The sequence below is a fragment of the Antechinus flavipes genome, chromosome 2, assembly GCF_016432865.1.
Source record: "Antechinus flavipes isolate AdamAnt ecotype Samford, QLD, Australia chromosome 2, AdamAnt_v2, whole genome shotgun sequence".
NCBI classification, from domain to species: domain Eukaryota; kingdom Metazoa; phylum Chordata; class Mammalia; order Dasyuromorphia; family Dasyuridae; genus Antechinus; species Antechinus flavipes.
In genome coordinates this window covers 257,947,463-257,974,817 of record NC_067399.1, presented here as the reverse complement: position 1 = coordinate 257,974,817, position 27,355 = coordinate 257,947,463, and the positions used below count along the sequence as shown (strand labels likewise).

The 27,355-nt window shown below is 42.0% G+C and overlaps 1 protein-coding gene across 1 annotated transcript in view; it reads left to right on the top strand.

The window, feature by feature from the left end:
• The window catches only part of CACNA1B (calcium voltage-gated channel subunit alpha1 B), a 252,680-nt gene that overhangs the window by 126,354 nt on the left and 98,971 nt on the right, over positions 1 to 27,355 (top strand). The window contains exons 19-22 of the mRNA XM_051976837.1: positions 8,495 to 8,853; positions 8,932 to 9,430; positions 12,443 to 12,654; positions 26,508 to 26,634. Of these exons, the coding sequence (XP_051832797.1) occupies positions 8,495 to 8,853; positions 8,932 to 9,430; positions 12,443 to 12,654; positions 26,508 to 26,634 (1,197 nt within the window). The remainder of the gene's footprint in view (positions 1 to 8,494; positions 8,854 to 8,931; positions 9,431 to 12,442; positions 12,655 to 26,507; positions 26,635 to 27,355) is intronic.

The following is a 27,355-nucleotide window of genomic DNA, read 5'->3' as shown; positions in this document are numbered from 1 at the left end:
GTGGATGGTATTATATGACACACTCTGGGCTATGTCTACTAGTCCTCTACCCATGTCTTTTCCTGGCTTAATGGGCAGCTGATGGTATAAAGAGACCAACTTCTTTTGGAATCCTACTATGATTAGATTCACTTCCCACTCATGAACTTTTAGCAATTCAAGTTGTCTAGATTTGGACTGTGACTCAGAAGGACTTCAGTATTCCTAGGTCCCACATGGCTCCTTCTCCCTCAGCCTCAGCTCCTTTCCGGTTCTGATTTTCAACTCTGAATAGAAATGCAAGCTGGGAAAGGGATGTGGTCCACCATGTTGCTGCTGATCCCTGAGAGAGCATTGGATAATTGGAAAGTCCAGGTTTTTGTAAGCTTTCTCACAAGATGGAGGCAGACTCAGCCTTCCCAGGAAGCTTCCAGACTTCCTGGCCCAGGAATACTGCATTCTCTTAGCCGTTAGGCAGAAGACCCAGCCTTAGCCCATAGCAGGTATCCAAGGGAATTCTCTCCATCCTCAACCCTGGAGAGAAACTGAGGCAAGAAATGGAAAGAGGGGCACTCTTTGATTTCCCTAGGAACCCTGTGCCATTGTTCTTGGACTGATAGACCACCTGATTTCCTCATGTACTCAGTCTTAGAAGGAATCTGACTGCTCATTTCACTATCCAGACTAGAAGAAGGCATTAAGGTAGCTGAACAAATGGAAAAGGACAGTGAGCAACTAGGATGCCTTCTTTTTGAGAAATTGTAGAGGAAAAAGAATCCTACTGGTTCATCTCTGGACAGTTTAACTGCCTTGTGGGTAACAGTGATGTAAATGAAATTCTATGTTTAGATTTCATAAAGACATGTAGGTTTTTTTTGAAGGCAGATTCCTGAAGAAGGAGTCAAGAGAATTAACTACATTTCAATCGGGGATCTACTATTTGCCATTTCCTCTTGGACAAGTAATTTTCTTTTTTTCTGGACTGACTTTCCTTATCTGTAACAAAATTTGGAATAGATAATCTCCAAGATCCTTTCCAGCTTGGAAGTTATGTGAGTGTGTGAGTCCAATCAGAGGGCATGCTGGTAAATGTTTAACAACCAGTTCTCCTAGAGAAAAAATGTATCCAACACACTTTTAAATTTAATCTGCAGCCATTTATATTTCCTCCATTACTTTCTTAAGTTTAGACAATCAACTAAACAATAAATCAAGCCCTGATTTTTGTAGCATTTGCTGATTTTTAGGTTTAAATATTCACATGAAAATTTAATAGTTGCTTGAGCAGGAACAATCTGGTTCTAGCACATCCTTGATTCTAGCATTAAAAATATATATATATATATTTATATTTATATGTATACATATAAATATAAATATATATATGTGTGTGTGTGTGTATATATATATATATATCAAGTGTTCAGGAAACTCATTGTTTTAAATTTATGATGAAAACTTACAGCAAGATAGTCCAGAAGACAGAGTCCTGTACTCAGAGTCAGTAAGAGGAGTTCAAATCCTACCTTAGACACTAGTTATATGACTTTACATCTTTCCAGCCCTCAGATTTCTGATGTGTAAAATGGGGTTAACTGGCAGATTGATGTAAGAATCAAACAAGTGGTTTTTCAAACTTCAAAGCAATATATAAATGATAATTATTATTGTTGTTCTTAATAGCTTAAATTTTAATTACCCCTAGATGGTTTATAAACTTGAGTGCCAAAATTGTGCAGGAAACCTTCTTGGCTAAGCCCAGATTCAGGGAAAGAGAAATTCTTTCATTATATATATAAAAATTGCCTGGAATGAGGCTGAGAAACTGGAAAAACCAAGAGAATTTTTTGGTGGTTGTTGTTGTTGTTTTTTTTAATGGATAGCCCTAACTAATGTGGGATAAGCACACCAAAGGCAGTGCCTGGTGTAAGGGGCTAATGCAGTGATGTTACTCAGCCCCCCCAGGCATGGGTGTGTGTGACAGAATCGGAGGGTCTCAGGTCACTTTCTGGCTGGGTGGGAATGAGAAAACCCCAGAGCTTCAAACTGGTTCTTACAGGGTGGGGGGCAGGGGGAGAAGAACGGGCAGAGGCCAAAGTTAACAACTTCTCATTCTCTTCTGGGCTTTGGTTTTGAAGTGGGTATTTTTGGAAGGGGTGGAATTTCTTCCCACCTGCCTGGACCCCTCTTTCCCTTCTTTGAGGAGATGGTTTTCTTTTGTAGCTCTTCACTTTCGGAAAGCCTCCCTGGGCTCCTTCCAAGATGCGGCTGAAGTCACTCTCCTGACTGGCCAGGCTGGGCCAGGCCAGGCCAGAGCTGTCCGGGTCTCTTCCCTGTGTGTTAGAATTTTATCTTATTTTTTCTCACCTTTGGCTCTGTTCTGTTTCTTGCATGTGCAGTTTTGTAAAGCAAAATCGAGGCACTGTATCTCGCAGCTCATCCGCCTCCAGCGTAAATTCACCGTGAGTTGCTCTCTGTTACGATATTCCATAAATGGCTCTCTGATATATGCACCCATGTGGCTCATTTCCTCGCCTGCTTAACTCCTATTCCCGCCTAAAAGCCATTCACATCATTGGATCAAATACCTCCTCAGCCTGGATGGGGCGTGTCAGCCATCTTCACCCTGAATGGGAGCTGCCTGGTGTTTTGTATAGGAAATGTTTGGACATCCTAAATGTAGTTCAGTACTACTTTCACCCTCCCTTTTCTTTCTTTGTCTCTGTCTGTCTGTCCGGTCTGTCTGTCTGTCTCCTGTCTCTGTCTCTGACATGCCTGAGTTTTCCGTCTTGGTTTCTCTTCATCTTGGATATTGTGCTGTGTCTGTGGTGGTTTTTGTGGTCCTCTGTGTTGGGGCTTGGGCTTAGGGAAGGGCTCACGAGTGCATTTAGAGCCCTTCAGGGACATGGTCCTCTCGGCCCTGTGTCAGACCTCCTCGAGCCTGGCTGTGTAAATGAGACTGGGAGACCACTTCCCCTACAGGCTCCCACAGCCACCCACCTGTGAGGCTGGGGTGAGATACCAGGCCGAGACTCCATAAGTCACTTGTGCATTTATTCCCCAAGCAAAAATAGAGAACCCGGAGCTAATTTTCTAGCTGAGTCATCGGAGAGCAGATCTGGAAGAGAGTCCTGGAGACAGGATCTGAGAGGCAGACTCAGCCTTAGGGCACCTGGCATTGGAACAAGGCACAGCAATAGATCTGCCAGCCTCCGTGCTCAGCTACCTGACTCAAGGGCCCACTGTGCTCCCTAAATGGTGTCCCTCTCATTTGTCTGAATCTGAGCTGTTCATTTTGAGAAGCCTTTAATGCCTGATTCCCAACTCTTTTACAAAAAAGCTCATCAGGATGGGGTCTATTTTGGTCACAATGTGACATTTCCCCCAGTCTTCATTCTTCTCTCACTGGGTAGAGGAATGAGAGTCTTGAGTGGCAGCTCAGAAGGCAAGCCTACATGTTTGCTACCAGTGGTACTGCTGACAAACTGAGTCAGACCTTATCACCCCCAAATGCAGAGTAGGACCCTGAGTCATAGGGCTCTATATTGCCCTTTTCTTCAAGGATGGGATATTTTTTTTTCCTTTTTCCTGGGATAAAAGCCCTCCCATACTGGGACTGCTCAGTGGCTGATTTCCACTATCTGGTAAGAACCAGAAGCAGAACACCTTCTGAGGCCTTCCAAACATGCTAGTGTAGAAGCTACCCTTTCCACTTCAGTGCACTCCTATAGGCTAACAACTGGAGAGATATCATGATTCTCCATCCCTCATAACTGGAGAATTCAGTGAGTAAAACCTAGATCATCCCACAGGCCTGAATCCTCTCTTCAGATGAGGGGGGTGGCTTGTGGAAGCAGTGGCTACTATGGCTGACACCTAGTAAGGGACACCTGGGAGAATCCAAGCCCACTATGAATAACCAGTCCGAATGACCAATCTTTAAAAGTCCAGGTTCTCTACCAGATACAAGTCATCTCTTCAGTTTATATTTCTGTCAATATTTTATATTGGGCAAGTCAGCCCTCCTACAAGTTCCTAATAGTGGGACTATTACTTTTCCGTGGGTAGACTGGAGTAGGCAGTAGGGAAATTCCTTCACTGTTATAGTCCCACAGATCTCCTCTGATGCACTTCAACAGTGGAGTTAGCCTCCACATCCTGCTAAGTATTGGGAAGGAGCAATGGGTCCAGCTTCAGTATTCTCAGGAAGTTGATCAGGGTATAATTAGTGATTATCCAAGTAAAAGGGGAGAGAACTTGATTTGGTATAAGGGAGACTTTCCAGTGTTTCCTTTGACACATAACTGTATGACTAGAGGCAGCCTATCTAAATTCTCAGTACCCCAGACAACTATAGATGGGCTGCTAATCTATATATGGAGAGCGTTCCCCCACACTGATGGACTCATGCATCTGGACATTGTCCTCCAGTTCCTAAGTCTAGGAAGCAAATAACTTGAAAGCACTAGAGATTGACTCACATCTTTTAAGCATTTTGTTGATTTAATCTGACCTTGGGATAAAGTTGGTGGGTGTCTTAAGGCTTTAATTGGTGATAAAGGGATTATTTTGTATGGTTTTTATGGATAGAAGCTTCTAAATTCATGGGATTTGTGTGTGCAGTTTCTATCACTCTCAGTAAGGTCCCATATTTACAACAGTCCCTTAGTAATGGCCATTGGGTAAGACAGCAGATCTTCTTCAGGTTGAGAAAAGGAAGAAGAAAGACTCCAGAGGAGGAGCCCCTCTCCACTCCACCTACATATATATGGACAGTCCTCAGTCCATCCCAGGGATCCCACTCTGGAGTATGGGATACCTATGAATGAGGTCCCAGAAATGATCAATTGAATTTTCATGTTGGGAAGGCAGGAGAATGGGTATGAAAGGGAACAAAATTATGTTTCATCATTTTCTTTTACTTTATTCCAGCCCTTATAAGTGTGATTTTAGTAATATTTCTTGGAAACTTTTTGGAGGGCATAGACATAAAGGGGAATTCAAAGGAAAGGTGGTCAGGAGTTGGATACCATAGAACTAGTTTTAAAGCTGGACTGGATGGGAGAAGAGGCCAGTCAAACCAGGTTTTCTGATAGAAGCAGAGAGAGATAGTTATGGCTCAGGCTGATAGGGCTACTTGTGAGGTTTCAGAGATTAGTGAAGATGCTCCAAACCAAGGAGCTTCCCTTGCCCCATCCTCCACATGGGCCCAGATTATCTCCATTCAGCATATCTGCCCCATTTCCATGAACAAATATGAATATATTGCTCACTCAGGTACCTTCCTGTAGTGTTGCCTTCTGCTTAGTCTCGTCCATTCTCCATCCCTATCTGCAGGTCAGGGCTCTCAAGCTGAGACATTGCCATCAGGGCTAGGTCAATGGAGAGGACATGTGAGAATCAATCACCCAAGGGTCTTACTCGACAGGGAGTTTTATGAGCAAATTTAAGCGAATGACTCAGAAGAGGAACTTTCCACCTGGACTTGGACTGGTTAGTGCAGTAGTCAGAACACTGGCTTAATTCTTGTCTTAACTCTGGCCACAGTGGTACAATGGAAGGAGCAATGGATTTGAAGTCTGAGGATGGAGGGCAAGTCAGTCATCAGCCTTTCTGGGCTTCCAGAAAGCAGGAGGGCATATGGACTAGACCACTTCTAGATTTATGCCTCAGTGAATCTGGGTTAACAAAATATCACAGCTTCCATTTAACTATTAAGTGTGGTGATTTTATCTTCAGACCCAATGGAAATCAGGGTCCACGGACTTGCCATTGGTCATAAAGATGACAGGACCAGATGAGAAGATACAAATGTGAAGTGCGTGTAACAGGAGCACTCTGTTTAACTCAGTGGTTACAATGCAGTTGTGTGCATGCCTTGGCCCTGACGCTGATGGGGTGATGGTGAGGTGGGCAGTCACACAAAGGTGGATGTAGGATTCTGTCTAGCAGAGGCACAGCGGGCAAAATCTCTGCCAGGGAGGCTGGTGACTGAGGAAGCCAAGGGCAACTGGCCCCGGCTCCTAAAGGCTCCTAGAGCTCATGCCCAGGGACACAGCCTGGGGTGGTCTCCGGTGCTGTGACACTGGGAAATGCCCAGATTGAGGCACTGATTCAGGGCCAGGGCTCTCCTCAGGTCCCCAGAAAGTTTTGGTTCAGGTAGGACGAGAGGAATGTAAGAGAGCTTGGAGAATGTTTCCAAATGTCAGGACAAAAAGCAATAGAAGTATCTTAGCTTCTCCTGTGGAGAAAAGTGGAGAAAAGAAGGAATAGGTCTTATTTATTTGACAGTTGCAAAATGTTCATCCTAAAATGTGGTTGGGTCTGCACAGGAGGAGAGATGATCCTTCTGAGGCCAGAGACCCCTGGGGAAGGAGGCTGCCCTTCTTCCCTCTGAGGAGGTTCAGTGAAGATGGCAAGGGCGGGGTGGAAGGGGGAGAAGGGGATGGTGTAGGCTCCAAGGTTTGATGAGCCCTTGGAGAAAATCTGGGTACACTCTGTCTTACCAATGATGGCCTAATTACTCCTACGATTGTTTTTCCCCCATTTCTCTTCATGAAATAATCTCTTCATTTCTCCTGGCTCCTTCACAAACTAACCCATCTCCACCTTGCAAATGAAACCAGTGGCTCAAAGCCAAGGAGAATGTGTGTGTGTGTGTGTGTGTGTGTGTGTGTGTGTGTGTGTGTGCATACAGGCATGAGTGTGAGTTGCATATACATGGGGGTTACAGTCCAGTCCTATAGGCCTGTATGGTTCCCATGGTTACAGAGCAGCCTGGGGAAATTGCCATCTTTCTGTCCTGTGATAGAGAATTCAGTTGTGGACTCCCAGACATCCCTTGGATTTAATCAGCTCTTCCTTCGTAAAGCCCAATACCAGTCCCTGGGGGTGAGTGGGAGCAGAAACCAGTTTCCAGTGAAATCTAATTAACATTCATGCCAATTTCTTCTTCTCCCCTGCATTCTCAATCCCAAAGTAACCCAATGGCTCTGGCCATGGAGTGTGTGTGTGTGTGTGTGTGTGTGTGTGTGTGTGTGTGTGTGTGGTGGGAGGAGGGTAAAATCAAAAGAGGGTGGAAGGGAAGAAAAGAAAGGAGTGATAGGAAGGGGACACAAAGCTGCTAAAACAGGAAGAAACAGGAATAAGACTAATGGTGCTTACCTCAGTCCCTGCTTCGAGTTCCTGAGAGCCAGCTGTCTGAGAAAGTGAGTTCCTGAGGACTTTTGTCATCTTTTTAGGACTTTGATAAGACCTTCATGAAATAATCTCTTCATTTTTCCTGGCTCCTTCACAAACTAACCCATCTCCAGCTTGCAAATGAAACCAGTGGCACCAAGGCAGTGCACTGGATACCACCAGAACTCCCATAATACCTTTCCATATGCCTGACCTCTTTGGGTCTTTCTTTTGGTCCAGGACACACCTGTGAATTTGTAAAACCTCTCAGGGTTCCTCCTTCTACTAGTTCAGTCATTGGTCCATCTAAACTCTCCACCCTCAATTATATACAAGTATTACCCTACTCCCCAGATTTCTTAGTTCTCCCCATTTCCCCCCAAGGCATTGGCAATGCTGAGGGACCTAGGAAAGATGTCTTAGGGATCTATCAGCATTCTGAGGGAGTGAACTAGTGTTCCTGGGAGGAATTTGAGCCTAGCCAGGACATCAGCCTTGTCTTTTCCTCCAAAAAAGTTCATATGGGAAGAACTACCAACTCAGGGAGAGACTCAGGTAATAAGGAGCTCTTAGAGCCATGAATGAGGATCTGGGAGCATAACGTCTCTCCTCTCAGTTTATGTGACCATCTAGTCCAATTCCCCAATTAGACCATCTAGGGTTAACTTTTGTGAATGTTGACTTGAGGCAGGTAAAAGGAAAGGAAGTTCCCCTACAGGGAAACTCTCTCCACCCAACAGGTTGCAGTGAGGGATAAGGATCATAGATTGGGGGAGGCAGAGGGGAAGGAAGGAATCCTGGAGGAGTGAAGGTGGAGTGCAAAGTTATGGGAGTCAGAGCCCAGAAAGACCCAGGGAGGATCAGGGTGTAATGGCTAGAGTTGGAGTCAAGAACACCTGGGTACAAATCTAGCCTCAGACACTTTACTGGGCAAAACTGCTAACCTCTCTGGGCCTCAGTTTTCCTTATCTGGAAGACGGACTCACTGACTCCAATATCCCTTTGAGCTTTGAATCTATTATCGTGCTCTGGGACTCCATGAAGTTTCCATTCCCGCCTTCTCCTCTCCTCTCCCCCACAAAGTAGGGTCCTGTTGTCTATCACCATAGAGAGTCCAGGAGCTTCCTTCACCCATAATTCTACCTCCACTAGCCATCTCTCTCCATCTCTGTGTGTACACCTTGGCTTTCCCTTATGTGATTTCCCCTCCAGAATAAAAAGCTTAGGCCTTTTAAGGTAGAATAAGTTTAGAAAGAAAAGGAAGAGAGGAAAGGGGGCAGCGGGTGGGCATGTGAGGATGGGGGGGTATTCACCCCCTGCCTTCTTTTTCCCGCAGCAAGCAGCAGAACTCGGCCAAGGCCAGGTCTGTGTGGGAGCAGCGCACGAGTCAGATCCGGCTGCACAATTTCCAGGCCAGCTGCGAGGCCCTGTACAGCGAGATGGCCCCGGAGGAGCGCCTCCGCTACACCACCACCCTCCACATCCGTCCCGACATGAAGACGCACCTGGACAGACCCCTGGTGGTGGAGCCCCGCAGAGAAGAAGGGGTCCGGGCCCCGGGGGGCAAAGCGGGGGCCGGGGAGGGTCTGGAGGCCTCAGAGCCGACCAAGGTGTCCCCCAGCGCGGCTGCGGAGGGCCCCGAGATATCCCGCAAGCACCACCGGCACAGGGAGAAGGAGAAGGAGAAGGAGAAGGAGAAGGAGAAGGAGAAGGAGAAGGAGAAGGAGAAGGAGAAGGAGAAGGAGAAGGAGAAGGAGAAGGAGAAGGAAAAGACAGGGTCTGGGGAGCAGGAGAAGGGAGAAGGTGTCAGGGAGGAAAATGGGGAGTCGGGGGTCGCCAGTAAGGAGGAGCGGCACCGGCAGCGCCGGAGCAGAAGCAAGGAGACTGGGGGCAACAAAGAGGGGAAATGCGAACGTTCCCGGGGCCAGGAGGGCGGCCGGAGGCACCACCGCCGGGGTTCCGTGGAGGATGTCACCACCGAGAAGGAGCACCGGCGGCACCGGCCCCACCGGCACTCAGCAGAGCCGCCGGGCAAAGAGGGCAACGGCACCGTCAGTGGGGCCAAGCCCGAGCGTCGGGCGCGCCATCGGGGGGGCTCCCGCTCGGGGACCCGGGAAGGAGAGCCTGGGCCCAAGGGAGAGAATGGAGAGGAGCCTCCCCGGAGGCATAAGACCCGGCACAAAGCCCTATCCATGTACGACTCGGTGGAAAAGGAACCTGGAGAGAAGGACGGGGAGCCTCCGGAGAAAGAGATGCGGAATCACCAGCCCAAGTGAGTGGGCGGCAGCCGCGGCCGGACGGGGTCCCGCAGAAAAGGGAGGGCAGGGGCGGGGGAAGGGGCGCGGCGGAGGGGGCGGGGGCGGGGGGCACCGGCCCTAGGGCTTGCGAAGCTGGCCAGACTGGATTTAAGCCTCGGACTGCAGTATGATTTCCCAGCTTCCTTCGTTCCCTCCTCAGGGAGCTCCCGCTCTGCTTGGAGCCAGGTGCTCTTCCTTTCCATGGCTAAAGCTTAGAAATTTCAGTGTCCCCAGGATCACTGAAGACTGGCAGAGAGTAGGGCCTACTGGGCATGGAGCGGGGAAGTGGTGATGATGATGATAGCAAACGGCGAACTATCTGCCCCGCACCGTGCTAATCGCTTTACAACTAGTGATCCTCACTATAACCTGAGCAGTAGGTGGTGGTGTTACTACATTTTGCAGATGAGGGACACTGAGGCAGAGAGGTCTAGTGACTTACCCGGATCCCATGGCTGGGGCACAGCTAAGGTTATATTTGAACTCAGGTCTTCATGATTCTAGACTCCCCACTGCGCCGCCTGGAGCCTGGGTAGCAGCTGAGGAAGGTGTGGTCAGAAAAGAGCAGACTCCAGGGCGGGGTTTGGGTGGTGAGAAAGGGCTCGAGCAAAGGATAGAGCTGGATCAAGACGGAGAAAACATGGATGCCCCTGAACCTAAGTGAGCCAGCACATTGGCTTCAAGGGAGGAGTCAGCGCATAGAGATGGGAGGTAGCAATGGCAAGAGCTGGTAATTGATTGTGTGTGTACATACACATAATGCACACACACACATCTATATGTTTATTCTCCCTCTCTTTCTTCCCCTCCTTCACTTCTTCCTTCTTTTTCTCTCCTCCTCCTCTTTCTCTTCTTCCTTTTGCTCCTCTTCTTCTTCCTCTTCCTCCTCCTTCTCCTTCTCCTCCTCCTCTCTGTCTTTTTCTATTTCTGTCTCTTTCTGTTTCTGTCTCTCTATCTCCGTCTCTCTGCCTCTGTCTCTCTCCCTCTCCCCTCCCCAAATCTCAGAATTGAAAGAGACTCAGAGATCATTTTGACCAACTTTCTTCCATTCTTCCCAATATATTGTCTCACCCTTGGCAAATAGTCATCCAACTTGTGTTGAAATATCTCTAACTTTGGGAGCAGGGAAAAAGGAGGTCTCTTCAAAAGAAAAGTCTGTTGTATTCTTTGGATGACTGATTGCTAGGCAAGTCTTCCTTAAATTGAGCAGAATTCTGTCTTCCTTTAACATGTTTCCTTTGTCTTTGTCCTTTGCTCTCTAGGGGTGACACATAATAACTCTGATCCCTCCTGAAGAACTTGGTCTCCTGGTCCTTCAGTGGACTCCTTTGAGACTTGACTGAAAGCCCATGTGCCATCTTAGCTGATGGCCTCTCAGTTCGTCAGTGCCCCTCTTAAAGCCTGGGGTCCAGAACTGAATGAGATTCTTCAGGTATGGTAGATAGGGTCAGACCAAGGCCCTGCATTGTGGTATTGTCATCATCATTCTGGGCCCTCTGCTGCCTTTTTTGCAGCCTAAGGTCAAGTTAGACTACTTGGCTCTTGATAAAACTAGGCAGAAGCAAATTAAAAGGTTGAGTAGTTCTGATTTTTCTTAGTCCGACATCAGACATTCTTTGAGTCCATTAGCATTGTGCCATCTGCCCCGAGCAATGAATCTCTTGTACTTTGTTCTTTTTCTTGCTTCAGTTCATACTTATAAAAGGCCTTTTTGTTGTCCTTAGCATTTTTTTTTACAAGCCTAATAGATTTCCAATATTGTCAGAGAGAAAAGGCATTTGGATAATGATAGAATTTTAGAACCAGAAAGGACCTCAAAAGTCATCATCTAACTCCCTCATTTAGCAGAAAAGGAAACTGAGGTCCAGAGAGGAAGTAGCTAAGGCCTCATAGATAGGATGTGGCACAACTAAACTAGAAAGGTCTCCAGGAGGAGTCCATGACTCTTTCCATTTAGATGAAATATTTAGAGATAATAAATTATTTTTAGTACAATTCAACTTCCCTTGCACTGTCACTTTGAACAAGTCATTTTTTTTTCCTCTTTGAGCTTTAGTTTCCTCATTTATAAATAAGGGGATTGAACTCCACCTGTAATGTCTCTTTTTAACTCTCATATTCTAGCTCTGGGTAAATTCCTTCACTCAATGACTCGGTCAATAAATATTTTCTAAGCATCTCCTATGTGCCAGGCACTGTGCTAGGGATAAAGAAGAGACAAGTGATGGCTCCTATTAGAAGCCTTCTAATTCTGTACTCTATAGGGGCTTCTATTCTAATGGGTATGAAATAAGAGGAAGGTAATTGTGGTAAGGGTAAGTCAGAGAAGGCTTCTTGGAGAAGCTAGTTTTCAGCTGGACCTTGAAGAAAATTCCAGTGTTGCTGAGCTGAGATATGCCTCCTTTCTTCTTGTACTGATTAATTTCCATAGAAATTGGACCATTTATGGAATTTTCCATCAGGCATTACCTAATGGTTCTTCAGTTCCATACAGTCTGCCCTGTTCACCATCCCCACTCTTCTGTCCACAATCCCTGCACTGATCCCCCACCCCCATTACTAATGAGAGTAGAAAAGGGAGATCAAAGGAAAGCAGATGTAGAAGCACAAGGGACCTTAAAAGCAATCTAGTGCCAATCCTGGTTTCTACAGATGAGGACACTGAGGAACAGAGACTGTAAATGGCTTTTAGTGGAAGAAGCAGGTAATAAATGAATGGGACAATGTTCAAACTCAGATCCTCTGGTTTCCAGGCCTTGTCTCTTTGGCCCTGTTGCCAGTGTAGAAAGTAGGACTGCCCCTGACACATAGAAAGGATCTTAGAGCTAGAGTGTGTGGAAGTCATTGTGTCCTTTTGGCTCCCATTTGCTGGGACTCTGGTATGTGAAGGAATTGGGCCGTGGGCAGGTTGTGGCTCATTCTGCTCATTCTGCCTGCCAGGGGGGGTACTGGTCAGCAAGGATCTGACGTCCTTTCTTGGGTTACAGGGAGAATCAATGTGAGGCGGAGGCCAGTGGTGGGATGGTGACCATCCCCATTCATACACTGCCCAGTACCTGTCTGCAGAAGGTGAGCGAGCAGCCAGAGGACGCAGATAACCAGAAGAATGTGCATCGTATGACCCAGCCATCCCTGGAGACCCTCACCATACGCATCCCAGTGACCCTGACTGCCCCTGGAGAGACCACAGTGGTTCCAAGTGAGTGATTCCCTGGCCTTAACTCCACCCTCTCCCTTCCCTGCAGGCTCTGGGGTAAATAGGAGTGAAAATGAAGCCAGAAGGTTGGCTTGCCCTGGAGACCTGGATACAAGGGAGGGATTTAATCTGACTGATGGGGTTAAAGTGTGACTAAATTATCCCCCTTTTCTTTCTGGAGGCCTTCTGGCTTTTACTTTCTTGGCCCCTCTGTTGCAAACTGACCCTCAGATAATCTCTCCTTCCAATGCCAATGCTTTAGTGTGAGTGAATGTGTCTCACTGTGGGCCCTGCCCGTGGTCTGCACATGGGATTTTAAGCTTCCTTTCCTTTTGTGGTGCTCTTAAGTTCTTGTTTCCTCTTACAAGACGTTGAGGTATCAGCCAGTGAAGTGTGGGGGGGAGTAGAGAGGAAGCCCTACTTGCCATCCCCCAAATCCCTTGTGTTGGGATTCTCCAAACCGCTGCTTACACCATCTCTCATTCGGTATCTCAGAGCCCTTTACCCCACATGGCAGGGAGTCAGTCCAGGCCACATGGGGGAAATGGCTTCCTTGCTAGTGAGAAAGACGTTGGTCAGGACTGTTTGAAGCCTACCTGCCCTCTAGCAAGGGCCATGATCCAAGGAACAGAGTAGGGAAGAAATCAGTCAGTCAACAAACATTTGTTAAGCACTTAACTATGAACCAGGTACTGTACTAAAGCTTTGAGGAGACACAGACAAAAGCTTCATTCCCTTTCTCTAATGGGGAAGACAATGCTCAAACAAACATGTTTCAGTGTAGAGAGAAGACACTAGCAATTGGAGGGAAGGAATGACAGGGAAATGCAGAAAAGGCTTCTTGCAGAAGTGCTCTGAGTCAGCAGTCTTTTTGTATTTCCTACCTGAGATCAACAAGCAGGCTTACTTTGCTTTAAGAAAACCCAATATATGGACATCTAAACTTGGAAAACAGATAAACTGAGGGGGAGTTTTTGCATTTCAAGGGAGGGAGTTCTCCTAGTTTCCTTTCACATATTAAAATAGAATTCAACTTACAAAAATTAGATTTCTTCCCCTACAACTTCTTAGGAATATACCCAATGTAAAATACCCAATGTACCCAATGCAGTTCCTCCATATGGTAACTATGCTACCCAGGAAGTTCTGACATCTTCCCTGCCATGGTCAGGGAGCAGGAAGGGGGAAATGAGGTTGGCTCTACCCTCATTAGGTTCCCTCTTAACTCAGATTCTTTTTGAGACATTTGATTTAATAGCCATTTATTAAACACTTGACAATGTGTGCTTGGTACTAAATACTAAGCCAAAAAAATCCTCAAAGATCCTACCAACCCTTTTCAACCCCTCCCCCAAAAAACCCCAAAACAACAACAACAAAAAGCCCAAACTAGAAACCAAGGGAAAAATTTAAATGTGGGAAAACCAGCAGTTGTATGTGAAACATGGACAAAGCAACGTGGCTTCTCACAGAGGTGAAAGATTAAATATCTTGTAAAGGGAATAATGGGGTGTAGCATATAGAAAAGGTTGTGATATGAAACAAATCTGGACTAATTAGGAGGCCATGAAAATAGTCCAGGCAAGAGATGAGGAAGACTGAAATAGGAGGTTGGCTGTGTGGGTGGTCCAGGGATGTATATGCACTTCATTTCAATTCAACAAGCATAACTCCTACATTGGAAGCACTATGCTTTGCTCCAATGTCTCAAGGACTAAAAGGAACAAAGTAAAACCTCGTATAGTTTCTGCAGTTCTGGGGGAAGCAGTCTGTAAAAAGATAAATCAGTGCAAGATAATTGGAGGAGGGAAAAAATTAATAAGGATCAGACTAAAACTCAATTTGATGTCCATGAACATTAAAAAAAATACTTTCAACATAGTTTCCTTTCCTTACATTATGAGAAGGGATCCATAGGTCTTAGCAGACTGCCAAAGAAGCCCATGATACCAAAAAGGTTAAGAACTTTGGTATAGGTGGATCCAATAAGACTTCCTATGGGAGGGAGCACTTGACCTAAGCTAATTGACCTAAAAATTTGTGATATATGAAAAGTTCATGAGATAGTTTCTGGGTAATTAGTCATTTTATTAATTAGGCTAGCAAACAATTAACAAAATGAGTTAGTGCCCATGCCAAACATCCCTCATGGAATCCACTCAACTCTTAGAAGAGTGGGTGTTCTGAGAACTTATTGGTTAACAATTAACACAAAGAATGAATATTGTAATGATATGTAATGAAAGGGGCTTCCGAAGATGACTGATCACTATTATTTCTAGATCATACCCAGCTTTTGGCAGTCTAGACAAAAGATCTATCCCCACCCAAGCCTGAGTGAAACCCAATGGGCTTTTTCACTTGAGTGGGATCTGAAGAAGACTGAGGAGAAAGTTAATCCTGTCTTATCCGCAATGTCCTTTAGATGCTGACTTGACTGTGTAGAGAATGAAGAGATAGGAGGGGGAAAAAGTGGATCTCTGGCTATTTAATAATCATTTCAGATTCTAAGAGGTTGCAGTGATAAGGGAGTATATCTTGGGCTCAGGGGACAAACCAGTACAAAGGCATGCAGCCAGGAGTTTAAATGCTGAGTTGGGGGTGGTGTGGGGATGAATAGCAAGTAGACCAGTTTGGCAGAGATGTGAGATACATGAAGTAGAGTGGTGTGAAATAAGTCTGGAAAGATAGGCTAAAAGCAGGTTGTTGAAGACTTTAAATAATGAGATGAAAAGTTCTATTTTATCCTCAAGACCATAGGGAGCCATTAAAGATTCCTGAGCAGAGGAATGACATGGTCATTTTGGTAGCTGTGTGGAGTATGGATTGAAGACAGAAGAGACTGGAACATGGAGATCAAATAGAAAGTTACTGCAGTGAAAAAAAGAAAAGTGCCCTAAAATAGGGTAGCAGTGATATGAAGGAAGGGGAAAGGTGCTAGAAGTTCAGTGAAAGTAGAATTGACAAGACATGGCAACTGAGTTGGGACACCTAGGATGGTGGTATCCTCAACAGAAACTGGGAAATTCAGAGGAGTGTGCTTAAGAGAGAAGATGGTAGCTGTTTTGGATTTGTTGAGGTTCCATCTTCACAAAAGGAGACTCAGCATAAGGCATTTTGTTTTTTGAAGCTGTGAACTAGAGCTTCCTACTTGCTCTTTTGACATTTTTCTCGTTCTTCTTACTCTCTTGCCCTGTACCTCTCCTAGCTTCCTCATCCCACCTGCCTAGATCTCCTGGGTCTTGGTAATCAATGAGAGGGAATCCTACTTTGAGATTATTGAATCTAGGTGATTGATGATAAGTTTTGCTTTTTTTGGTGAGTGTATTAGTGATCTAAAAAGTGAAAGGGAAGATTCTTGGGGTGAAGGGTGAATATATCTGTTAGGAACAAAAATAGTTTCTTGTGGAAGAGGATTTTATTCTAATGGGGATCGGAGAGTAAGCAATGAACAGGTGATGACACATTGTCGGTCTTCAAGTAATTCTGTTCATGAAATGACATGGATCTAGTTTGCAATCTATATTATGCAGGGCTTGAGAAAGGTCTGAACCTCAGTGGAAGTAGTCTTACATATAAGCTAGAATTATACTCTAAATATTTAGTATTTTATTTTTTTCTAATCACATGTAAAAACAGTATTTTTACATTCATTTTGTAAGGCTTCAAGTTCCTCCCCTTTCCTTATTCTTTCCCTGAGAAAGCAATCAGTCATGTGCAATCATGAAAAACATATTTCCATGTTAATCATGTGAAAGAAAACACACACACACACACACACACACACACACACACACACACACACCCAATCCAAGAAAAATAAAGCAAAAAACCCCCAAAAAACAGAATGATTCAATCTACATTCAGACTCCATTAGTTCTTTCTCTGGAAGCAAATAGTAGTTTTCATCATGAATCCTTTAGAATAGTCTTGAATCATGGTATTTCTGAGAAAAACTAATTCATTCACAATTGATCATCATATAATATTGTACTTTTTGTGTATAATGTTCTGATTCTGCTTACTTCACTTTGTCTCAATTCATTCAAGTCCAGGTTTTTCTGAAAGTATTTTGTTCATCATTTCTAATAGTACAATAATACTCCACCACAATCACATATCACAACTCATTCAGCCATTTCCCAATTGATAAGCATCCCTCAATTTCCAATTTTTTGCCAGCAATAAAAGAGCTGCTATAAATATTTTTATACATATAGATTCTTTTCCTTTTGGGTAAACTAAAATTATAGATAATCAGAAAAGTTCTATTCTGGTCACACAATTCTCTTAAGGAGATCATAGGTAAATAAAATCAACATTCTTAATTGCTTATGGCTGCTTAGTAATATATATATATATATATTATAAATATGCACATATATATACATATACATACAGATTCTATACACCCATATGCACATATAATGTGCCTTACACTTCTATCCTTTATATGTTTTATATACTTTTTTATAAGCTCCCATTTGTATACAGTTTTCCCTTCCACATCACAAAGCCTCAATCTGGAAAATCAAAACTGTGATAAGAAAAGTTGAGATGTAGAAGAGATAACTGTAGTACTTTATAACAAGGAGCATGGACATGCAACCTTAGGGTTAAAGACACACTTCTGATTGGCTCTATGACACTGAGGGAAACAACTTTTCAGCACTCTAGGCAGTCTTTAAGACTGCAAGAAGCAGACCAGTTGCTGTTCTATATTGGTGGAGCCATTTTCCTCACCTGAGAGTTCCTTCCCCAATGAAATATCATATCCAAATGAGAGGGATTGGACTTGTGATTTCATTAGTGCAAGAAACTCTCAGGTAAGGAAAAGGCTTTTATTATATTATAAGGGAATACATGCTTTATAGGTGGAGAGAATTTTCTAGCCAAGTGAAAGAGAAGTTAAATATGTCTGTATCTATTGTTGTTGTTCAGTCATTTTTTTTTTTGTTATATCCAATTCTTTGTGATCTTGTTTAGTGTTTTCTTGCAAAGATACTGAAGTAGTTTTGCATTTCCTTCTCCAAATCATTTTACAGATGAGGAAACTGAGGTAAACAGGAACTCAGCAAGATGAGTCTCTGTGCACCACCTAGCCACCTAGTTGTTCATTTGTATCTGTGCAGTTTCTTAATAAAAATGGTTGACTCTGATGCAGGGGCAAGAGCTGTTAGGGTAGGGCTGGATTATATTAAGATTGTCCTTCAGAAATAGGGTGGAAAATTGCCACAAAAAGGGATTCGGCAGCCATGAGACAAGAGGCCATAAGACAGAAAGTTTGACACATACTTCTATCTACCCTTGTCAGTAAGCATTTATTAAGTGTTTGCTATGTGCTAGCCACTATGCTTAATTAAACACTGGGAAATACAAAGATAATTGAAAAACAGTCTCTTCCTTCAAGGAACTCACAGTTTAAAGGATCAGGCAGGAGATATGTAGCTAATACAGACATTTCTAAATTTAAAAAAAAAAAAAAACTACCAAGAAGTCAAATTCCCTCCATCTACTAAGATTTTAAAGGACTTAAAAATCTCCTTGTTACTCATCACTAAATCTGTTTCTTCATCTGTAAATAAAAGGTTTGAAAATGTTTCAACCCTAAATATATGATTCTATAATCTTATGAGCTATAAAATATAAAGTGACACCCAAGAAGAGAACCCTATTTAGGCCAAAATCTTTGCCAGCTTGGATAATCCTGCTCAAAGGGATTTGTTCTAAAGCTCAAGATCTATTAGTGGCGTGATCAGAAAGCTTAGGAGGAGGCTCCATTTCTTGGGGGCAGATTGGCATTTGCTTCATTCTCTAGGACAGTTATTGACTTTTCAGGAGAAATGACAGCACCTTCACCTACTCTGCATCCAGTCCCCGTTACCATCTCCACATGACCATGCTCCAACCACCATCTTCTGCTATATTGCTTTGTGAGCTCCATAAGAGAACAAGCATGCTTTTTGTTGTATGCCCAGAACTTAGCACGGTATCTGGCATGTAGATATTTAATAATTGCTTGTTGACTGATTGATTTTCAATGAAGTAAATTTGTCAATGATGGAAGTGGAAGTCCCCAGGAAAACTGACTGACTGATTTCTTAATTGTTGTTTCAAGAGAATCTGGTGTTGATGAAGGAAAGCTATTACTAGACCCAAAGAAAAGAGGAAAAAGGGCTTTTTTCAGCATAATGAACAGGACAGACTATTCAGAGAATGAAGAAAAGTGCGGCAGAATGAGGATTTGAATGCAGATCCCCTTACACCAAATGAAGTACTATTTCTACGATAGCATCTTATCTATAGCAAATTAATCCCTCACACATGTATCATAGGTGGATAAGGGCAATAGAATGGTGAAAGGCCTTGGCTCAATGTCAAAGAAAAATTGGTTAAAAGAACTAGGAATGTTTTGCTTGGAAAAGAGAAGCTCAGGAGTGCCATGATGGCAGTCTTCATCTACGCCAAGAACTGTCACTTGGAGGAGAGATTATACTAATTTTATTTGTCCTGGGAGACCATCACCTGGAACCATGGAAGTTGGGAAGAGAATTTGGGCTTGATATCTGAGGGAAAATGCTTCCTAACAAGTTGAGCTGTCTAAGAATGGATTCTACTGCTTCAAAAAGTGCTGGGTTACTGCTCTGTGAACTTCTTCAAGGGTCCATTAACCATTTGTAGCAGGGATTGCAATAGTGTATGGGTTGAGCTAGAAATCCTTTTCAACTCTCCAACTCTCCATTCTTTATAGTTTACAAGATGCTTCATACTTTATATTCAGGGAGTGCTACAGGCATCTCAGATGAATATTATCAATGTATCAATATTATGTATTATCAACTCAGTATATAGAGCAAGCAATCATTTGCAGCTGTGCATATAGGGTCCTGCCATCCAGGGGCAACGCACTTCTTTCTGAATCTCAGTTTTCTTATCTGCAAAAGGAAAGGATTGGCCTAGAGGGCTTCTGAAGGTCCCTTACATTTCTAATATTTTGAGAATCTATAATGAGTGAGTTTTAGGATGATTAATCCTTGCTGTGGGCATGGTGGAGCTGAGGGATTGGGGGTGGAGGCAGGGAAGCCTGTGAGGGGGCTAAGAAACTGATCTTGGCATGAGTTAATGAGGGCCTAAGGGTGAGCCTGGCTGTGTGGAGAGTTTCTTGAGCAATCAGTATCTGAATGAGCCCTCCAGCAATGATGAGGAAACTGAAATCATCATGGCAATGAGGGGGTTGTATTTCCCCCTAAATAACTCAGGTTGGTAAGCATCCTTGCACTGGGACCATAAAAAGTACACAGCAAATACTGAATTAAATTGCATTGGCTTGAGTTTTAATTGAAATACAGCCTTTTGCAGTCTTAATAAAAAATATTTTCTACACAAAAATAACAGGTGAGAATAAATCAGTGTTAGTGTGTCTCTGCAAGGTGAAACTTCACAGACCAATTATTTTCTTTTAGATGCTCTGCTTGTTTTTCATATTAGCTGCTACTAAGTGAAAGATTTTGTCTTTATTATGTTGTCATAATTTAACGTTTCAGGGTTCTTATAGATATGTAAATGTGGACAAATGGCAGAAAGGGACTTTCATAGTATTTGCCACTCAATTAAAAGGTGGTGGTTGTTGTTGTTTTTTTCTATATGAAAACATGTCTTAAAAATTTTGATCAGTGCATTCAGTATTTAGAAAACATAATTTCATCAGGGTGGGTACTCCTGCCACTGATATTGAATGAAACTTCTGTTTGCCTCAGCTACTTAATTGTGGCCAAGCATTTGGTGATAAGCTTCCTTCACATTCAGAATAAACCTCAGAAAAAACAAAGAGACTTTAATTGGGCCTTTTAACAGATTGGTAGAACTGGCCAAAGGTTGTCTGACACAACCAATGAGGCATTAAAGTCATTTTTATGCCACAATGAAACATCTTGAAAAAGATATAATAACAGTTAACTGTTGATTATAGTTACCAACATAATATTCAACTAGAACAAGATTTAAAGAAATATAATACATGGTTTCATTAAGTATATTTCTTATGACCAGTTAGCTATTATCAACAACTACTTAACTGAACTATGGTTCTTTTAGTTCCAAACAGAAAATCACCTCCCAGCTCTCCCAGAACTTTTCTTAAACTCCAGGATTCTGTCTTGGGCCAGCCTTTGGTTCTGGGGGAGTTTTGAATCAGAAATCCTGAGAGTAGCTTCCGTTGGAGTTCTGTAGAGACTGTGAAGGTGAACAAATTTGGATTTGAGAGAATGTTGGTCAGTTTCCAATGTGGTGTCTTTTTTTCATAGTTGTTTCCTAATGCTGTTCCACCTCTCTCTTGGGAGGTTGGGTGGTAAATTTGCTCTGACAGATAATAATGGATTTAATCTGTCAAATTACATCTTATGAGTCAATATATTTCATGAATGATCCCAGGAAATCTGTCACTCTGGGGAGCTGAAATATCAGCTAATGAAAATAATTAAAAATGAAAAACTGAACAAGTATAAGGAAAATAAAATCCTTCTGCAGAAGGCTCAGTTAAAACAGAGGTAGCAGGCTTTTTAAACCTTCACTACTCTTGGTAGGTTGACCTCAGCAGTATAGGTATATAAGGCAGACCTTGGAAAAGAAGGAAAAAGAAGAAAGTGGAATGTAGGTAAGGAAATAGATTGATGAGATATGAAAGCCATCCCAATTACCTCCCATAGGGAGATTAAATAGTACCTGGTCTTTAGTACGGGCTAGACAATATGCTAAGCAATGGTGATATCATGACAAAAAGTGAAACAGTGCCTGCCCTCGTGAGTTTACATTCCAAAGGGAGAGATTATATGTGTGTGTGTGTGTATAAAATGGACTGTGTATATATGTCCATCTATATATAACCATAATATATATGTATGTATATATATACACATATGTATATATGTACACACAAAATAAATATGAGATAACTATTAAAGAGATTGGGTTCTTGTTTTCTGGTTAGTTTCCTACATCTTTAAGGAGAAAAGTGGCAAATTAGAGGAAGTTCAGGAATTTCTGGATTGCTAATAAAGCCAGGGCAGTATTCCTATTGGCTGTTTGTAGCTTTTCTGCTTGGGAAAATATGCTCAGGAACTGTGGTCATCTTGGGCACTGAAATCCTTATGTTTATCATGTTCATTCACAACCACAAGCCACAGACCTGGATCTCTCCATGGGAGGAATGGGTTCAGTTCCTAACTGATAGAGTGTCAAGTGTCCGCTCTAAATGAGTTCTTTCCCAGTTCAGTCAGAGGCTGAGAGTTATGTCAAGTTGCCAAGTTTTGAGCCTCTAAGTCCAGGTAGGATGAAGATATCAGGTCTGGTACTGAGAAAATGGCATTTTTGTCTATAATATCTTCACCTTGTAGGAGCTATTCTTAAAACCTTCCTTGTTTTCCCTGGTTATCTACAGCAACCTTGTCTTCCAGGCCCTTATCTCAACCTGGTTGGGATCAGTTTATATTTTCAGCTAGCATCAACTTGGTGGGCACTGAAATCCTTATTAGATATCCACTGTGAAAAGTAATACTTTGATTTGTCCAGAAACTACTTTAAAGCTTTATTTCTATAAAACTGGGGAGTAAAATAGGGTTGTTGTTAGGATCAAGGGCTAACAATTGTAAAGCATTTAGCACAATGTCTGGCACATAGTAAGTGCTATATAAATGTTATTTATTATTATTATTATTATTATTATTATTATTATTATTATTCCCCTTTCCCTCCCATGCCCAGTGGACCACTCTCTGCACTATATAAATGCTAGCTATCATTGTTACATAGTGAACCTTCAGGCATCCAAATTAGGGATGAAAAGGAAGTGGTGATATCTTAGATCCTCCACAGTCTAGAATAGGAATTGACATCTTGTGGTGTATGTGCCCAAATATGCTACCATATGGAAGACAAGAGTCATTCATTTATTCACTCATCACACTTTTCTTAAATGTGAGCCCAGCTTATACTGGTTGCCAAAGGAAATTGCTAATTTAACTAAGATGTGGCTCTTGCCCTCTTAGAGCTACTAAGGGGATGAAACATAAATATATAATGTCCCTTAATGTATCAGAATGGTACAAAAAAGAGGGGGGCTCTGTGGGGTCTACAAAGGAAGGTTTCATAGAGAAAATGGCATTTTAATTGAATTTTAAAGGATGGTTAAGAATTGAACAGGGAAGACATTCTAGGGATAGAGGACAGGCATAGGGAAGATAAAGGTGTAGAGGAGGGAGGAAGAATAACAGGTATGTTGTGGACAGGCAACAATCCAATCATATTATCACTATCACCCAAGGGTTTGGCATCTAACACGGTGCTTACATCCTTCTCTCTCATGGAGCTGGCACAACCTTCCATTTACACAAATCCATAACAATGACAACATCGACACTTTAAAAATTTATTTATTTATTTTTTGCAATTTATATGTACTTATTTTCTCTCTGTCTTCCTTACCTCTCCCTTAAAAAAAAAAAAAAATCTTAGATCAATTATGCATCATCAAGCAAAATCCATTCCCAGAACTGGCAATATATGTGTCATTCTGTATCTGTCTGTTAGGAGGTGAGGAGCATTCTTTATCATGAGTCTTTTTTGGTTGGCCATTGTATTGGCCAATTTTTATAATCTATAATCCATTGTAGTTGGCCAAATCTAGAAACACACTTTTCATCATTCCACATAGCACAATTATATTCCATTATGTGCATATACAATCATTTGTTTTCCAGTTGATGAGAATCTTCTTTAGGGTACAATTCTTTGCCACTATGGAAAGAACTATAATAAAATTTGTGTATATATGGGTCCTTTTACTCTCTTTATCTCTTTGGAGTATAAGTCTCATAGTGAAATTGCTAGGTTAAAGAGTGTGCCTATTGTAATAACTTTTTGAACATAATTCCAAATTGCTTTTCAGAATAGCTTGACTATTTCATTACTCCATTATCAATGATGCATCTTTATACCTTCCTCTCCCCATATCCCTCCCCCCCCCCAAGGCCTTCCAACATTTGTCACTTTCCTTTTTTTGGGTCAACTTTGCAGTGTGGTGTGACAGGGAAACTCAATTTTTTTCATTTGAATTTCTGAAATTAATTAGACAGCCAGGCAGCAAGGCAAGGGAGGATAGGGTGGCAGGCCTGGAGTCAGGAAGACTTTGATTAAAATCCAGCCTCAGACATTTACTAGTTCCCTAGACAAATCACTTAACCCTGTATGCCTCAGGTTTCTCAGCTATAAAATGATCTGGACAAGAAAATGGCAAATTACTTTTGCCAAGAAAACTTGAAAACAGGTCACAAAGAGTCAAACATGACTGAAATAACTAAACAATAAAAAATTTAGTGATTTGGGTCATTTTTAAAAATCTGACTCTTGATAGCTTGAATTTATTTCTCTGTTCAAATCCTTTGATCATTTATCAAATGGAGAAAGGTTCTTATTCTTATAAATGTGAATTAATTCCTTATATATCTTGGGTGTGAGATTTTTATCAAAGAAATTTGCTGTAAAGATTTTCTCAGCTGTTTCTTTTTTACTCTTAGCTATATTGTTTTTATTTTTACTAAAATGTTATAATGTTTTTGTTACTTTTGTCATTCTTAATTTTGTATTCTAGTAAAGTAAACATATACATCCATAAACCTCAGTTACACTCTTACAACAATGTATCCAGACAGTATTCATGGAGGAGAGCAGAAACTAACAAAAGATTTAGCATTAAGACAGTAATAGATCCATGAGCAGAGCAGAGTGTCTCAAACAATTTACTGTTCTGGACTCTAGGCCTAGATGTCAGTGGTTGCTTTTAAGCAATAGTCTCTGGCAAGTATGTTTTGCTTTTATTCTGAGATTCTCTAATTTTTTGTTTGAATAAAACTTTCTTTTTTGCTACTCTCAGGCTTCTGAAATGGTATGAAGCCCTTTCAATAGAGCAGACATATGATATTGTTTCAGTGAAGCCCTAAATTGCCCTAAGTCTAGGATCTGTCGCTTTCTACTTTTTTCTCTTGACTAGGTATGGAAATCATGTTTTGTTTTGTTTTGTTTTGTTTTGGGGGGCAGATTGGTGTTTTAGTTACAAGCTATTCCCTGTACACCAGAGAACTACAAAGATTCTTAGATCTGCTTTCTTGAGCTCTGAGTTTGCCATTTAAACTAGAGTGGGTGGTAGGGGGCAAGGTGTCAAGACCTTGGGGGATGACTTCTATTATGTTGAAGTTCTTCCTAACAGAGGAATATGGATGTCTCCAGACAGGTCTTCACATAGCAGGATTCTGCAGTTCCCTGGAGCAGTTACAAAGCTTTCTTCCAAGCAAAATAGTCCCTACCTCTGCTTTTAGAACCCATCTGTCCTCAGTTAGCTCTTATACTGTCAATGATGCTAAAGAGCGATATGGATAAGCCCAGCCAGATCTTCTCCTCATAATTTGTTCTGTATTAGCTATTTTATGGTGTATGTCCTTCACTGTCTTCTCCCCTATTTACACGATAAATCTTATCAATACAAAAAGACTTATCAATCTCTCTTATCAATACAAAAAAACTTGGTTGCTGAAGATTGAGGATTCCAGAGTCTTGGGAACATCCTACTCCCTTGCATGACCTTATGGATAGTTCTTTTTGATTTTGTAAAACTAGCTATATTAAGAAGATAACTCCTTATCTATGTTCCTTGCATTTAAAAAAACATATATATTATTTCTCTTCGTATAACTGCCTGCATTTTAATGAATAACTATTTTTCTTTTTCTTTGTTTCATATAATGTATAAATATTGTTAGCTGAATTGTGAATAATGTATTCCCCATCAACTGCAGATGGCGAATGCCACACTACGAATATAACAAAACATTTTTTCTGATTCATTCTGGCTTATTGGCATTAGCTAGTCAAATTAATAATCAGATTCATACAAAATATAAAAAACAATATTTAGTTTTTCCCATTATCTCCAAATAGTTTCTTTGATTTATCATTTTCAACTATATCCTTCAAAACCCAACTCTTAAACTTGAATTACTGAGTGAATTGTATTTTATTTTATTTTTTACAGGCCCAAAGGGTATAATTGATTTTCTCAACCAGTCCCTAGGTGTTGTCTTTGTAGCTTCACATATAGCAACAATAATATTCCAATTATTGAAAGATCCATAATTTTTCCAGAATAGGTGCTTCCTCCAACAGTGCAGATTGCAACCTGCTTTGTACCTTAGTAGATGGTCTTCCTTTAACCAATCTCCATAACAAATTTCTTAAACTTAGCTTGGCTGGTTTTTGGACAGTAAACATTCAGTCCATCATTGCGATTATACTCTTAAGCCTTTGAAAATTGGTTGGATCTGTCAATCTTACCCTCCACAATCAAGGTCATCTCTAAATCACGATTAAGGCACTGCCATAGGACTTTATTGGGACAACAATGCTAATTAATTTCAAGAGCAATCATAGCACTTTACATTCATAACAATGCTTTATATCTTCAAAAAATTTTCACACATGTGCTATTTCATTGTTTAATAACAATACTGTGAAGTTGTTATCACCATTTTATAGATGGAAAAAATGAACTTGAAGAGATTAAGTGATTTGCTTAAGGCAACAGTTTATAAGAAGTAGAAAAAGAGTAGAACCTAGATCTTTTGATTCAGTGTACTTCCCTGGAGTTCTTTCTTCCCTTCATACTGTACCTCCAAAAGGAACAGGAGCACCTTAGTTCTTTTCATTTGCTTCACGGTGGCGTTGGCCCTGCTGGCATGTGGTGAATTAGTTCTGTGGGCTTTGTGGGTGTGTTACTAACCTGTATCTGTTGACCTTGTTTCTTCTTACAGTGAACAATGTTGACTTTGAAGGTAAAATGGAAGAGAAGAAGGACGTAGAAGCTGGTGACGTGACAAGGAGTGGACCCCGTCCAATTCTCCCTTATAGCTCCATGTTCTGCTTAAGCCCCACCAACCTGTAAGATTTCTCATGAATTCCTGCATCCTATAGATACTTGTTTGTGTGCTGTATGTGTGTGGAAAGTTGCCTGTGTACCAGAAGCCTAACCTATGCTTCCTAGAGTTCTGTGGAGGAAGTAGCTGAGCCAGCTTTCAATACATAGATTTGAAACCATCCTCCCAAGTGGGCTGTAATTAAATGGAAAGTATTGAGATTCTCTTTACCCGGCCATGGGCCGGATGCTCAGAGGGAGCAGGAGAAATATGAAACTTGGTCTTAAGGAGCTGATGCTGTAGTTGGGAAGACAAAACTAACTCACAGGTAACAATTGTATGTCAGTCTAGCTCTCCCTTTCTGTTGCTCTTGTGACAGGGCAAGGATTTAGGATACTGGAAGGATTTGGGTGCCTTCCCTGCTGGGTATCTTAGACTTACATACTCACTCAGGTTTCAGCAATTTTCTCCTGCTCCATATTGAGATGTTGGATGTATCCACCAAGTCCTTCAGGCATTCTGAGTCATTGCCTGCTGTGGATAGGTCACAAAAGGGGCTATTTAAGTATCAGATGAAATAGCATAGATTCTTAAGTGCCAGAGGCAGAGGGAGAGAGATTAGTGTGGGCTGTAATCAATGTAAGATGATGGATCTTGGAAAAATGAGTAAGATTTGATTGGAAGGAGTTCATTTCAAGTGTGTGTGTGTGTGTGTGTGTGTGTGTGTGTGTGTGTGTGTGTTGGGA